At 37.3% G+C, this 13,413-nt stretch overlaps 2 protein-coding genes across 2 annotated transcripts; one reads left to right on the top strand and one right to left on the bottom strand.

Annotated features, from left to right (window-relative positions):
• Positions 1–563: 563 nt before the first annotated feature.
• LOC121251639 (potassium transporter 4) lies at positions 564–7,927 on the top strand. The gene is made up of 9 exons (XM_041150932.1): positions 564–746; positions 1,674–1,902; positions 2,017–2,262; positions 2,940–2,990; positions 3,980–4,240; positions 4,462–4,514; positions 4,798–4,912; positions 5,009–5,263; positions 6,520–7,927. The coding sequence occupies exons 1-9, from the start codon at positions 702–704 to the stop codon at positions 7,605–7,607; spliced, it is 2,343 nt and encodes a 780-aa protein (XP_041006866.1). The 5' UTR covers positions 564–701; the 3' UTR covers positions 7,608–7,927.
• An 879-nt stretch (positions 7,928–8,806) lies between these two features.
• On the bottom strand, positions 8,807–12,261 carry LOC121251640 (syntaxin-22-like). The gene is made up of 7 exons (XM_041150933.1): positions 11,985–12,261; positions 11,813–11,906; positions 11,475–11,620; positions 11,312–11,374; positions 10,771–10,928; positions 10,554–10,654; positions 8,807–9,370 (listed from the first exon to the last, which is right to left on the bottom strand). The coding sequence occupies exons 1-7, from the start codon at positions 12,176–12,178 to the stop codon at positions 9,305–9,307; spliced, it is 822 nt and encodes a 273-aa protein (XP_041006867.1). The 5' UTR covers positions 12,179–12,261; the 3' UTR covers positions 8,807–9,304.
• Between the last annotated feature and the right edge of the window lie 1,152 nt (positions 12,262–13,413).

Here is a 13,413-nt window from a genome sequence, read left to right as displayed (position 1 = left end):
TGGGCGAGAGAGATAACGTGCAGAGGCATTATGGGAGAAAAATAAGATCGTTGGGCTTTATGTGTTTTAAAATGAATAAATTACTTTTCATGTCGAGCGGGATAACACAACGGGACTTAAGAGCGGGGCGAGTAGACTTTTAAAAAGTATTGACAGTTTGACCAATTACTGTAGTTTGATTTTTTTATATATATATTTTTAAATATATATACATATATATATATATATATATATATATATATATATAAACTCACTCCTAATTACCTACTTCAAAAAATTAAAAAGAATAATGATAGGATTACTACCCTCTTACTATTCATTTATTATTTTTTTTTGTATTTGATTTTTTTAATTTTCTTTAATGATTGAGGATTTTAAAAAAATACTTAAAAGAAAATGATAAAAAAATAAAAAATTTTAAATATATTATAAGTAGTAAATAGGTAGCACGAGGGTTTATCAATACCCAATTAAAAAATACAATCAGTTCAATTAATCGGTACAACCATGGGTATATTTAGCAGTTCTCTTATTAATATTGTCAACTATAATTAGAATTTATAGAAGGATTATGTTGTGAAAAGGGAGGATTGAGATGGCAGAGAGAAACTTGGGTTCAAACTCATCCTGAGCTTCGTTTACTGCCAGTACAAACATACGCGCACAATCCACAGAGGCTCGCTCGTTTGGCTGTCTTCTCCATGGAGCCAGAGTCTGGAATTCCGACTCCTCGAAGCACTTCCCCGGTCTCTCTCTCTCTCTCCAAATTTCTTATTTTACCTTTGTTCTGAATCTGGAAGAAATTGTTGTTTGAATCTATTTATCCGTTGTACTTTCGATGCCTGTCAACTCTATTGGTCTGTTTTTCCTTTTTCTATATATCAACTTCTGAAGGTAATCATATGTGCGTTCTTGTTTGGCAAAACTAAACGGATACTGAAACTGATTTTCAATCAACTGAATTATTTTAGTCTGATTTCCCCCACCCTCCCTTGGTTCTAAGAAATCCAACTCAGTTATGTTCAATATAAAGTGATATTCAGTACCATTAGTTACATGTACTTATTATGAATTCTGTATTCCTTCTTCCTCTTCTCCGTCTCTAATTTTTATTATCGTGGATTATATTAACTTTCTAATATTAACTTGACATATGATGTAAATTACTTTTGACTTTAAGCATCCTCGTCTTATTATTCGTACTTTTTGAGGGGACAACTGAACTCCTGTATCGTATTTGGTCAAACTAGTGACGTATGACGTGGCAATGACATTTTTTAAATATTGCTAGAGTACTACATGAGGTGTTAAGACGATACTAGGTTTCTGGTGCTCAAGACTTAACGATATTCCCATGGATTTGTAAATTTAGATATGTCTTGCTATTGTTTGCTTCACTGATCTTTTGATTAATGGTAGGTACCATGTTGTGCATTGTAATATCTCCCTTCTCTTTGGCATACATATTTTTATGGTATAGACTTAACACAAGTCTAGCTATTGAGCACTGTCATCATCAATAGACAGCTAATCTGAGTTATAAGATTTATTATTGTCTTCTCAAGTTTTAGTTTGGCTTTCAAATACCATTTAGTATGGCATCGCCTCCCGCAAGAACAACATTTTTTTTATGTAACCCGTTAAAATTTATCAAAGATTTTGTGCCTTTGCAGCTTTCGTGGGTGAATCTATCGAAGAACCTAATATTAGCTTATCAAAGCTTTGGTGTAGTATACGGAGACTTGAGCACTTCACCTCTGTATGTTTATGCTAGCACATTGCAGAAGCATCAAAATGAGGAAGCAATATTTGGTGCATTTTCCTTAATTTTCTGGACACTGACATTGATACCCTTGCTCAAATACGTCTTTATTGTGCTGAGTGCAGATGACAACGGTGAAGGTGTGTCATTAAATTAAGTTCTGTTCAATTGATTTTGTGCTTCCGCTATATCTAATTCTAATTACGGTTTAATCAAGGTTTTATGAGTTCTTATTATATTCTAACTGATGGCAGGTGGGACGTTTGCTCTTTACTCGCTACTTTGCAGGCATGCAAAGTTTAGCTTACTTCCCAATCAACAAGCAGCCGATGAGGAGCTCTCAGCCTATAAATATGGCCCCTCATCACAGGCCGCAGCCTCTTCCCCACTGAAGAGATTTTTGGAGAAGCATAAAAGGCTGCGAACAGCCCTACTTCTTGTGGTACTGTTTGGTGCTTGCATGGTTGTAGGGGATGGAGTGCTTACTCCTGCAATTTCAGGTGAGGTACTCATAAGAAGGTGCTGAAGTGGTCACTTCATGCCCAGTGTCATTCTGGGTGTTGAATGTGTATCTATATATTTTTCGTTCAATAAAATGCTTTTTTAAGACATTGGAGGGTGATAGGTGAAATTTATGTTACCATCTTTTACTTGGTCATTTATTTTGTGTGCTTGCTGTAGACAAGGGAAAGATGTTCTGCTGGAGAACTTCCCTATAATATGCATTTAATCATCGAACACTTCATACGGATATAGATGACAGTGACCATATGTAGCACTGGTCCAATTGCATCCCTGATGATCAATGATAAAAAAATGTCTGTTAGGCTCCATATTTCCCCTAATCTCATTATGGGGACTAGTCGTTGCTTTAACGGCTACAATTGATGATTGTGGGCATCATTAACTTTCCAATATATTCACTCCTTCAATTTTTGACCAGGTCATCAGATCTAGAATTAAGATCATATTTCCCTGATAAGTGCATTTTTACATTAGTTGTTTCTCAGAGTGGAAAGTGATCTACATGTGCTCTAATGATAAACAACTATTCAATAGGATCTTCCACTTTTTGTTGCTAGACCTAATGGAGACTTCATGTCTGGGAATAATAACTTTTTTTTTCAAACATAATGTGATTTTATTGTGTGGAATTATGAGTTGGCCATGTTTGCAGTTCTATCATCGGTGTCAGGACTACAAGTTACAGAAGAGAAGTTAACTAATGGTAAGCATCTGTCTTCATATGCCAAAACATAAGTGTTTGATTCATTAGGGTTATTTATAGATATTTATGCAAGTACAAAAACAATCTTTGAGTTTTGCACAGTCATCTTTAAGGTCCTCAAGTTTTCAATTTTATCATTTCGCTCTTTGAGTTTGTAATTTTTTTCTAGTGAGAACCCCTCTATCGTAAATAATTCAATGGAAATCTGATCTGGCATGTCATATGTAAAAAATAATATTAAAATATAAAATTCATTTAAACATTAAAAAATCCAAAATTAACTGAATTTAAAAATCAAGAAATTGTTTGAAAAATGTACAGGGGCCACCACCCCAAGCCAGCCCAAGGCTGCTTGGGGTAACCCCGTTAGGGTCTAGGTTACATGACTCAGCTTGTGCCTAGGTGGAGGACCTAGACGTCGCTTGGGATGACACTACTTAGGCTGACCTAAGCCTCGTGTGGGTTGCACGACCCATCCACTGCCTAAGTTGCCCCAAGTAGCCCTGGGTTTGGCCAGGTGTGGCTGCACAACCACCCTCGGTCTTTTTGTTTTTCAATTTTTTAAAATTTTAATAGTTTGGTTTTTTGTTTTACAAAATCTTTTATTGGTTTTTAAATTCGTTTTTTTAACACTCATTTTTTAAGGTTTGGATTTATATGTTTTTGTTTAATTTTTTTTTAAATGATTTATGTTTATTATATGTTTTTTAATTTTTAAAAGGCTTTTATATTTTTATATATATTTTTTTTCCATTTGACATGCCATGTGCCTTCAAGTGTGAAAACATGGCATGCCATGTAAATTTCCTTGAAATTATTTATCAGAAGATTCTTATTAAAATAAATTACAAGTTTAAGGAGAAAAATCTAAGTAGCTAAAAGATAATCGTGCAAAACTCAAAGATTGTTATTGCACGTAACGCTAACTATTTCTCAGGGTATCCATAGCGCTTTTGTTTCTAATATATTCTATAATTTTTTGCTTGTAGGTGAAGTCCTCTTGATTGCCTGTGTTATATTGGTGGGCCTGTTTGCTCTCCAACATTGTGGCACCCACAAAGTAGCATTTATTTTTGCACCAGTTGTGATCATCTGGTTGGTATCGATTTTTTCCATTGGGCTGTACAACACTCTTCATTGGAATCCAAAGATTGTGCGTGCATTTTCCCCACATTATATTATCAAGTTTTTTAGTGAGAATGGTAAAGATGGCTGGATTTCTCTCGGAGGGATTCTTCTTTCTATAACTGGTATGTTGCATCTGGAAATTGTTAGAATATTATCTGGCTTGCACGATATTTTTACTTGGTTGTGACATAAGATGGTGCAACTCATCTTTGTAGTTCTGGTTGGGTTGAAGTTTTGTTTATTAGAGACAAAAAATTCTTGCTACCTTAGCATATGATCAGAACAGGGGATGTCACTATTTTTAATGCACAACTAACTACTTATCTTTTTTGGGTCTCACCAGGTACTGAAGCTATGTTTGCAGATCTTGGTCATTTCACTGCCTTGTCAATAAGGGTAAGTTTATAAATTAAACTGTGTTTTATGCTTAGAATATACAAATGGGCAGGAATGGGAGGTTGTAGATAGGGGTTATTTACATGAGTGAGGCTCTCACGTGCTTTTCCCATTTGGCAGCTCTCTTTATTGAGTTCCAAATGAGGTTCATAGATTATTTGTTGAAGCTGATTCTGCAAAAACTCAGTAATGAAATACGTCTACATAGTCTCAATTTTAGACTTTAAGGCCTCTTCATATAGATTTCTATAAGTTGGCAATTTTGATTTTTTCCTCTGTGCAGCTCGCATTTGCATTTGTTATATACCCTTGTTTGGTAGTGCAATACATGGGTCAAGCTGCTTTCCTTTCAAAAAATCCGGAATCCATTCCTAAAAGTTTTTATGACTCAATTCCTGGTTAGTTTATTCTTAAGTTGAATGATACCAGTTCCAAAGTTTTGTTCATAATCTCAACTTGATCTTACTTGTTTTTTATCCTTGCTTGTACTGCAGAACCTGTATTCTGGCCTATCTTTGTTATTGCCACCCTTGCAGCAATTGTTGGGAGTCAGGCTGTTATTACTGCTACTTTCTCCATCATCAAGCAATGTCATGCCCTTGGTTGCTTTCCCCGAGTCAAAGTTGTGCACACCTCAAAGCACATATATGGGCAGATCTACATCCCAGAAATAAACTGGATACTCATGGTCCTTACTCTTGCCATAACTATTGGATTTCAAGACACAACTATAATCGGAAATGCTTATGGTAAGTAATGCTTTGAAAGAGCTTCTCACACTCTCCCTCTCTTTGGATTGATATGGGTCTTGAACATGCAACCACACTCTCTGCTTTGTTTCTACCCGTTTGAATTACAGCTCATTGGCCTCTATGTTAGTTCTAATATCCAAAGATAATTAGCTTCTAGTTGTAATCATATACCTTGTGTTGATTTAGTTATTTTGAGAACGTCCATTCTCTCTCACTGTCTCTCTACAAAAGATACCACCATTATTGCTCAATGTTTACTCTTGAAATGCCAGCTTTGCTGGAGTTATGATTATTTACATTGTTTGTGATATTTTAGATGAGCAGGCAGGAGATTAGAACCTTGGGCTAGTGAATCTACCACCTCCCCCTTGATATAGACATCAACTTGATTTCTACGTAAAAGGGGCTTGCAGTTGGCAAGTATAGCAAAAAGAGGAACAAGGCATTTAAGTTGCATATTCTGGTACATAAAATCACCATATGCCATGACTATATATAAAAATAGACAGAAAACAAAATTAATGATAATGAGAAGAAAACCTTTCTAAACAACTAAATCAAATATAGTCATGTATTATACATTCTTAAATTCCTAATGCTCTAAAAATACCAGCCTCATAAGGAACTCAAATATCATCTAATTCACCACAGATCATGCGCCTTTTACTTTGAAAAAAAAAAAACTGAATATTTTTTGCTAAATTCTATGAGAGTCGTGCTTGCAAATGAAAGTCACATATTTGGAAATGTGCTCACAAATCACAAGGAGGGTTGATGTGATACCCCATATGATAACATTGATAAGGATAATAGTAGGTGCTGTATGAGATCCCATATTGTTTGGGAAGGAGAAGTTCTTGCTCTTTATAAGGTTCCAATGGAGCTCCAATTGTATCATTGACTAGTTATTTTGGAGTATAGGCCATGTGGTTTGGACCTTCCATTGCGGCGTTACAATTGGCTTGATATGAAAGTACACATGAATATGTACTTACTGATGTGGCTCCAGCAATGCTAACAATCCAGACCAAAGGCATGGGTTATGAGATGTATTCAAGTTTTCAAGGGCATAGATTATGAGATACATTCAAGTTTTCAAGGGAGTGCCAATAGTGGGACCAACCCAGTAGTTGCTAAATCTGCTAAAATTTTCCAGTTTGTAGCGAAGGCAACATGAGCAGTTTTTATCTGACTTTGTATCAGCCCATACAATCTTGTATGTGATTTTGATTTATCTTAATTTTGTGTTTCAGGACTTGCCTGCATGACAGTGATGTTCATCACAACATTTCTCATGGCGCTTGTCACAATCTTTGTTTGGCAGAAAAGTGTCTTGCTGGCTGCAGCATTCCTTTTCTTCTTCTGGTTTATTGAGGGTGTATACTTGTCATCAGCTTTTATAAAAGTGCCTCAGGGAGGATGGGTTCCCCTTGTGCTTTCATTTATCTTTATGATCATTATGTATGTCTGGCATTATGGGACTCGCAAGAAGTACACTTTTGATCTTCACAATAAAGTTTCACTAAAATGGTTACTTGGCCTGGGCCCCAGCCTCGGTATTGTTCGTGTGCCTGGGATAGGCCTCATATACTCAGAACTGGCGACAGGAGTCCCTGCAATATTTTCCCACTTTGTGACAAACCTCCCCGCATTTCATAACGTGTTAGTTTTTGTTTGTGTCAAATCAGTTCCAGTTCCTTATGTCTCACCTGAAGAACGTTTTCTCATAGGCCGGATTTGCCCGAGACCATATCGCATGTATAGGTGCATAGTGAGGTATGGTTATAAGGACATTCAGCGAGACAATGGGGACTTTGAGAATCAGCTCATACAAAGCATTGCGGAGTTCATCCAGATGGAAGCAGTAGAACCACAGTTCTCAAGCTCTGAGAGTTCATCATTTGACGGGCGAATGGCTGTTATAAGTACCAGAACTCTGCAATCAAGCTCAAGCCTAGTCGTATCTGAGCAAGAGGATGTTGGAGTGAGCAACTCCATCCAAAGCAGCAAGTCTCTAACCCTCCAGAGCTTGCGATCTATTTATGACGAAGAGAACCCACAAATCAGGAGACGCCATGTGAGATTTCACTTACCCCCAAACTCTCTGATGGATCCTGCTGTTAGGGAAGAACTAATGGATTTGATTCGGGCAAAGGAAGCAGGGGTTGCATATATCCTGGGACACTCATATGTGAAGGCAAGGAGATCTTCATCGATCTTGAAAAAGCTTGTGATCGATATTGGGTATTCATTTCTTCGGAAGAATTGCAGGGGCCCTGCTGTGGCGCTTAACATTCCTCACATTAGTCTTATTGAAGTTGGCATGATATACTATGTCTAGTCCTTGGAGTAACTTATTCTTGGCCCTGGTGATTATCTTTTCCATGGATGGAAAGGGAGGTAGTATTGCCGTGGGAGAAGGAATATGTGCTTAATGCAAAAGGTAGGATCTTAGGTCACTGCAATTTCATTACAAAGCTTTCTTGGTTCTGTTGCCCTCGTTTCAATTTGTATAGACGATACCAACTGTCATTATCAGGCTTAACTTCTTAGTTATTTTAGGCTAAGTTCTTACTTGAACTTTACAGCTTGAAGTGTGAGGAAATATACATGATGGAGACACTACAACATTTATACATGCCCGTATTATTATTATTATTATTATTATTATTATTATTATTATTATTATGTGATAAAACTAAATGTTCAATACACGTTCAAATCAATTCTATTATTATTATACAAGTTCCGAAATTTTGACACGGTTTGATCGTGAGTTGTAATATGTGAATCCATTTAATTCTTTCAACAAAAATAGATTGCTGTGTTTGTCTCTTTAAAACAACCTTCCATCGATCAAGGGCAGAGAGAATGTTCGGGTGTTCAGAGTTTTCATGATTTTATTTATTTATTTATTTTTATCGGTAAGGAGTTTTCATGAATACCATAAATGTCTATGAATAGCTATGAAGATTTTAGGTTTTATAGCATGAAAAATGCTACATTGACACTTAAATTTGACATCTCATTTATTTTAATTTTATTTTATTTTATTTTTACTTAATGGTTAAAGAAGCCCGGCTTAGACACCAATAGATCAATAAAAAAAAAAAATTACTCTAACCACAAAATAATTACACAAATAATTCTACAAATTGATGTGATTCGTCATATCGTAAAGTTATTTTTATTGTAAAGTAGATATGATGAATCATATGAAATCATGTCATTTTTTGTGATTACTAATCCCTTTGTGGCCGGAGAACTCCTCAAAAATAAATGCTACGCTGGATTTATAACTCATGTAATTGATGTTTTTATGGGGCGTGAGATATAAAAGGGCCCAGAGTGGCGGATTGAAATCTCATGGAATAGAGTTGTTTAGTTGCAGCAGTAGTCGTCGTTCCAACTTCCATGTAAATGAAACCAGTCACAAATCAAACTGCGTGGCATTCAATTTCAGGTTCTGATTGTATCCAGGATAAAAATCTCACATGAAAAGACGAAGTAACATGGACTTTTCTAGCAAATACACGCATCTTATATGAAAACAGAATGACTCCTTCCGATAGTAATGGAACCCACAAACATATGCGAGAGCTGCACCAGCCTAGGAAAACTTCACTGCTAACCGCTCCCCTCAACACCCAAAAAGAGAGAGAGAAAAAGAGAAATTCCCGGCCGAAAGGAGAGAAAAAATACTAAAGAAAACAAAAAGAAAGAGTGAGAAAAACAAAAACAGTGGAAATACATATAGATATCCAGGGAAAATGTGGTGACTTGCCGAACTTAATAAAAATGTACAACACAAAGGAATATTCCTGCAGAGCTCACAAGACAGCATGTATATGCACTTGCGCTCTAAACGATGAGAACGAGGAGAAAGATGACCAGCGCTATCACAAATATTACTAGCATCCACGGAAATACATATAGATATCCAGGGAAAATGTGGTGACTTGCCGAACTTAATAAAAATGTACAACACAAATGAATATTCCTGCAGAGCTCACAAGACAGTGTATATGCACTTGCGCTCTAAACGATAAGGATGAGGAGAAAGATGACCAGCGCTATCACAAATATTACTAGCATCCACCAACACTGCCATATAACATAGATCAAAACAATATTATCCACAAGGTCTTTGAAGTAAACAAAAAAAGTAGACATAACAATCACATGATGAATGAAAATGCCAAAATGGTAATGCGATGTACCTAAGATTATTGTGCTTGGAGAAAATGACAAAATTATTACATGCTGCAATAATTTTTTATGAGCATATAGCATGCCAAATAATCATGTTCTCATGATGTCGAAACAGGGATAATTGGAAGGAAATACTTGTCCAGAAAGAAAGGAAGAAAGAAATATGGGAAGGAGTTTGATCATAAGACTTCCCCCACGAGATCCTACTTTGAGTTCTCCTTTTGGCTTTTCCTTTTAGTTTTAGGTTTTATTGTGTTTTACTATTTATTCTCCCAACAATGAGTGAAGATGGGGGGCTACAATGAATACCCCTTTTAGCTGGAATGATGGGTAGGACATCCACCCAGCATAGGCAAGCTTCTAGAGGAAGGCCTTCCACCAACCAGGCACCAAGAAAATGGGATTAGAAAATATTTCTGAACAGAAAACCAGGAATTGGATTGATCTAAGAAGAAGCCTGCTGTCCAGAAATGCTTAACATAAGAGATCCAATCTTCCTAACTACATGCGCTGCTCATGTAGTTATCATAAACTCTACCAACTAATTAATACCACAATATAACATTGGCATATTTTCCAATACCGACCACCTAATAAATTTAGGACAGCTCAAAATGGCAGGGACTGGATTCTTAGGAGTCTGATTCCCTAACGGATACATGAGAAGAAATTCTCTTATTTCCTGATCATAGGCTGACTGACACGAGCTACAGCCCTCACCATGTCTTCAAACAGGCCATTACATGTCCCTACACCAATAACCTTTTTATTCATTCTTTTTAATAGGTCCAATAACCTTTTTATTCTTCCACAACTTTGGTTATCCATGCACACAAAGTTTCAGTGCATCTCATACCATACAGTGCATGCATGTGGATACTGTATGACATTGAAGCGAAGCAAAGTTTGACTCCAGAACACAAGGCATCATAAGTTTTCTTCCTCAGTGAGAAAAAAATACTTACTACAACTAAACAACTCTACAAAGACAATTTCCTCAATTGCGTGGCAAGAAATTGGATTCTAGGTCTTTAATGCTCGATTTAACAGACTATCAATCTCCTTAGCTACTTACCCAAGAAGACTTGGATTTTGCACTTTTGGAAGCTTTTGCTAGCTGAACTCGAGCTTGAGTAGTAGAAGCAGAGGAAGTTCCAACGTTAGATTGAATATCATCTGTTATAACGAAGAATGTTAGAAGATAAAGAGGAAAAAAACTTGGAAAGAAAAATGTAAAAATCTCCATGGATGGAAACAAGAATAATTCATCTTATGCATAGTGGGAATCTTACCAATAACAACTCCCTGCTCATGAACAAGAACAGCAAGGTCCTTAAATATTTCGTTTGCTTGTCCAATTTGCTCTTCTACTTCTCTAATACCCTGTTCCCTTTCCTCAATCATTGCTTCATTGAAGGAAATTTCATTATCTAATAAGAGTACCTCCTGCCTGCACATTTTGTTCAAGAAGGTAGATTGTAAAACAAAGATTCTTCCAGGCTTTGCATCCTTGAGAGAAAACTTCACAAGGTACATAGAATCAAGTTACACACATTTGATGTGCACGTAAGAAATTTTTGTTGATCAGTTTGACGTGCACCTAAAAATACCACATACATTTTAAAAGAACCTACTGATATTACTAATGCATGTTCAAAGAAGATGCACGATTGCCATGGTAGAGAAAATATGGATGATTTAAGTTAATATGTTTGCTTTGATTCACAAGAGCTAGTATAAGACAGTGAATACGGTTGCTAACCGATATAATGAGAAAGAAACCGATATAAGTAGAAAAAACCTCAGAGCGGTATTGAGATACTAGTAAGTTACCTCTTCTGTTCAAAGAGAAAAGGTCGGTTTTCGTTGATTGCAAAATGTTCACCAGAAGCAGAGCTGTCACCGGAAGCACAACATACAATAGGGCCGAAGTTCAGTAATCAGTATTAAAAAAATAACAAAAAAGGAAAGAGTTGAGGAGACCAGAACAGCATACGTTGCTGATAAAGAAGAAGACCGAGGAGGAGCAGAAGGGGAGTAGGTAGACTCGCGCTCAGAGGCAAGCTGTTGAGCTTTCTGAAATTCTTGGAGTGTAATTTGAAAATCTCTGGCAAGTTTTGCATCTTCTACTTTTTTACTCGGCTGGAAACGTATCCAGCAACAAGGATTACTTGTTATTGTTAGTAACATACAATGAAGAAGACTTGTAAACATTACAGAAGAAATTCAAATTCAATGCGAGGGAGAGATTGTTAAGATATAAAATACATAATTAAATTTATCATTACCATCATCTAAGCTTTTAGGACAATCGGTTATAAGAGAGAGACATACGTTGACGGAGGAGTCCCGATCGGAATCGGTCAAGGCCTTGAGCTTAGCAGAAGTATCTTTAACCAAGTGCAGTATCCGCTGCCTCGTGTTATGGCTGCCAAATTCATAATTCATATAAATTAATTGGAGAAAGATAAAAGGGAGAGAAATAGACATCGAGAAGAATAGAGACAGCTTTTGACGGTGATCGGAAGTGTCCTTGGCGGTTCCGATGGCATCGACGAGTCGATGAAAAGCAGCGATTGCAGTGTTGATCTGGAAAATGCCCGCAGCGACGGCCTGCGAGGGACTTTGGCCCGGGGAACGAACGCCTACCAATGAGGAAGGAGACGGCTTGGCGCCACTCTGGAGATCCTGGAAGCTCATTCCAACCACTGACTTCTTGGGTATCTTCGGCCAAGAACACAACCACCAAGTGTAAAAGGGGTGTTTGGACGTCGAGAAATGATAGCTTCAGTAGTTACCAGCGCAGTATAATTATTTTAAAAATAGTAAATAAATATAATATTTATATAAAAAAATTAATTTTTGAATAATAAACTCTATTATTTTTTAAAACGACCGCATAACACATGGATATTTCATGATAGGACATGCATTGCTCCACTCATTACAAGACTAATCAGACATGTAAATAATAATAATAATATTATTATTATAAGGGGTTTTCCTCCCTATCAGCCCGTGTAACAAGCTCACGAGAGACCACTAGTGAAGTAAATTAGAGAGCCCGACCAAATCCAGTCAAGCCCAACGACCGTCCTCTAAAAGGAGTCAGTGGACCTCTGCAGAATGCTCAACCCATGAGTAAAACCCAACCTTGAAGCAATCCACGCACATAATAGGTGGATGATAGGGGCAGATGAGACTCATAGTCCTGACATCACCTGATCACACCCTACCCTTGGGAACCTGCAAAGACATGTGGACGAGAAATATGGAGAATCCTTGATCTCCTGACAGCAGGCATGAAATGGCTCAATAGAGAACACTCATATGGTAAAGCGAGTCAGGGAACCACGCCACATTAATGACACCACTCTCAGGACTCTACGCCGCATTAATGATGTCGCCCCAGAAGACACGCTGCATTAAAGGGTCCTGACAGAACAAACAGTGGAAATGACATAGGCTCCTCAAAGTAAGGTATGAGTTGTCCCCACCAGAAATATAGTATAAAAGTTGATTCCCAGGTACGAAGAATTCTCTCTGATTCCTCTAAGCTCACACACGAACTACTAAGGAGATATACTAACTTTAGCATCAGAGATTCCTGTCTCCACTCAGGCCTCACACTTTTCGTGTTTTCTTAATTGTGCAGGTGAAAAACTCAAGACCCGAGTTGTTGGAAAACCCAAAGGTGTACGAAACACAACGTTAACAGTGGCATGATGTTAATAGTGACGTCGTCTGTGGGATCTCTATAGACTTCATGTATCCTTTGTATGCTTGCGATGACCCGTTCTTAGACAACTCGGGGACAAGAAGAAGCAATGTCAACAAATATGGAATCGAGGCTCACCGCGATGGAATAACTGGTAGGAAAGCTAACTACCGAGGTGGAGACCTTTCGATAAGAGAACGAGACGCTCAGAGTAGCC

Source organism: Juglans microcarpa x Juglans regia, chromosome 2S (assembly GCF_004785595.1).
Source record: "Juglans microcarpa x Juglans regia isolate MS1-56 chromosome 2S, Jm3101_v1.0, whole genome shotgun sequence".
Lineage (NCBI taxonomy): Eukaryota > Viridiplantae > Streptophyta > Magnoliopsida > Fagales > Juglandaceae > Juglans > Juglans microcarpa x Juglans regia.
This window is presented reverse-complemented; position numbering and strand designations above follow the sequence as displayed.